At 37.2% G+C, this 1,259-nt stretch overlaps 1 protein-coding gene across 1 annotated transcript; it reads left to right on the forward strand.

Moving 5' to 3' along the window:
* The first annotated feature begins 562 nt into the window (after nt 1-562).
* On the forward strand, nt 563-1,216 carry LOC105570836 (ABC transporter G family member 23-like). Its single transcript, XM_012028289.1, has 2 exons — nt 563-824; nt 1,011-1,216. The coding sequence occupies exons 1-2, from the start codon at nt 695-697 to the stop codon at nt 1,214-1,216; spliced, it is 336 nt and encodes a 111-aa protein (XP_011883679.1). The 5' UTR covers nt 563-694.
* The last annotated feature ends 43 nt before the right edge of the window (nt 1,217-1,259 follow it).

Raw genomic sequence — 1,259 nt, forward strand, 5'->3', positions numbered from 1 at the left:
CCATCACGCTCTTTCACGAGCACCTTCATCAATTGCTTAAATTGTCATCGTTTGTAAAATAGGAACCTCTTTGGGGAATGGTATATAGGGTGTCACATTTTAAATGATCCACGCATATATCTTTTTGGGGAAGACGGCTAGCAAAAAATGATCTCAGCAAAAGTTGGGTTTCGAGGGGGAAATAAGATGGTTTTATGAATTTAACCTTGCATACTTGCTTGAAGATTACGTGAAGGTCATCTTCAATTTTTTAAATAAAATCCCTATGGTTTAATATACTAACTCTTTCTACCAATTAATATGAACTTTTGTGTGAAACATTTTTTATTTGCTTAATACTTTTTGAGATATTCAAGAGAAAATTTATAACTTTTTCAATATTTAGCTTATCTCAATAATATCTCAATAACTGTTTGTCGGAGGGAAAAGTAGTACAGGACTTTTTTTACTTGATTTAGTCTCCGGAATTTGCTGTTGCAATAGTATTCCAATTATTAAAAATTTTTGTGTAATGTAACATATATAAAATTTATATAGACCCAAGCAGTATCTCGTAAACGAAATATTTTCATCAAACAGATACGCGCTGTTGGGGGCCAGCGGATGTGGCAAGACAACCCTGTTGTCCTGTATCGTCGGATTACGTTATCTCGACAGTGGAGCGGTGTGTGTCTTGGGGGGATCTCCGGGCAGTATGGGCTGCGGAATTCCAGGGCCTCGGGTGGGTTATATGCTGCAGGATACCTCTTTAGTCGAACAATTTTCTACGAGCGATGCTCTTTATTACTTCGGCAGGATCAATGGGCTTGACGATAAAGAGATCGGTAAGATACTGAATATATGGGATAAGAAAACTTGTAGTTGTTGCGCGCGAAATATCATGTAAATTCTGACAAGTTTTACTTTTACTTTTAAGTAAGTCTTTCAAGCGGTTCTAATTTTGTCTTGCTCGAAAGATATTCTACTATGTCAATTTGAAACAACCACAGTTTATCCATGTTATTTCCAAGAAACGAGACATAGGTTTTTCTCGGAATTGTTCCAACTGCCTCCAGCAAATCAGTTGGTGAAGAACATGAGTGGAGGTCAACGAAGGAGGGTTTCCTTTGTCGCAGCATTGATGCATAAGCCCGAACTTCTAATTCTCGATGAACCCACCGTAGGTTTGGACCCAATTTTGAGAGAAAAGCAAGTAGAATTGGCTCCTTTTTTTTAGACGTGATAAGCAGAAAATTATTAAGAATATAAGAAAATTTGGT

Source organism: Vollenhovia emeryi, unplaced genomic scaffold, assembly GCF_000949405.1.
Source record: "Vollenhovia emeryi isolate VEMERY1.0 unplaced genomic scaffold, V.emery_V1.0 DF950021.1, whole genome shotgun sequence".
Lineage (NCBI taxonomy): Eukaryota > Metazoa > Arthropoda > Insecta > Hymenoptera > Formicidae > Vollenhovia > Vollenhovia emeryi.

Bases quoted from the DNA above. Each gene is read 5' to 3' on its own strand.
- LOC105570836 (XM_012028289.1), top strand. From the start codon at position 695: ATGGGCTGCGGAATTCCAGGGCCTCGGGTGGGTTATATGCTGCAGGAT. The intron at 825-1,010 runs GTAAGATACTGA...GTTATTTCCAAG, and splicing joins GCTTGACGATAAAGAGATCG to AAACGAGACATAGGTTTTTC.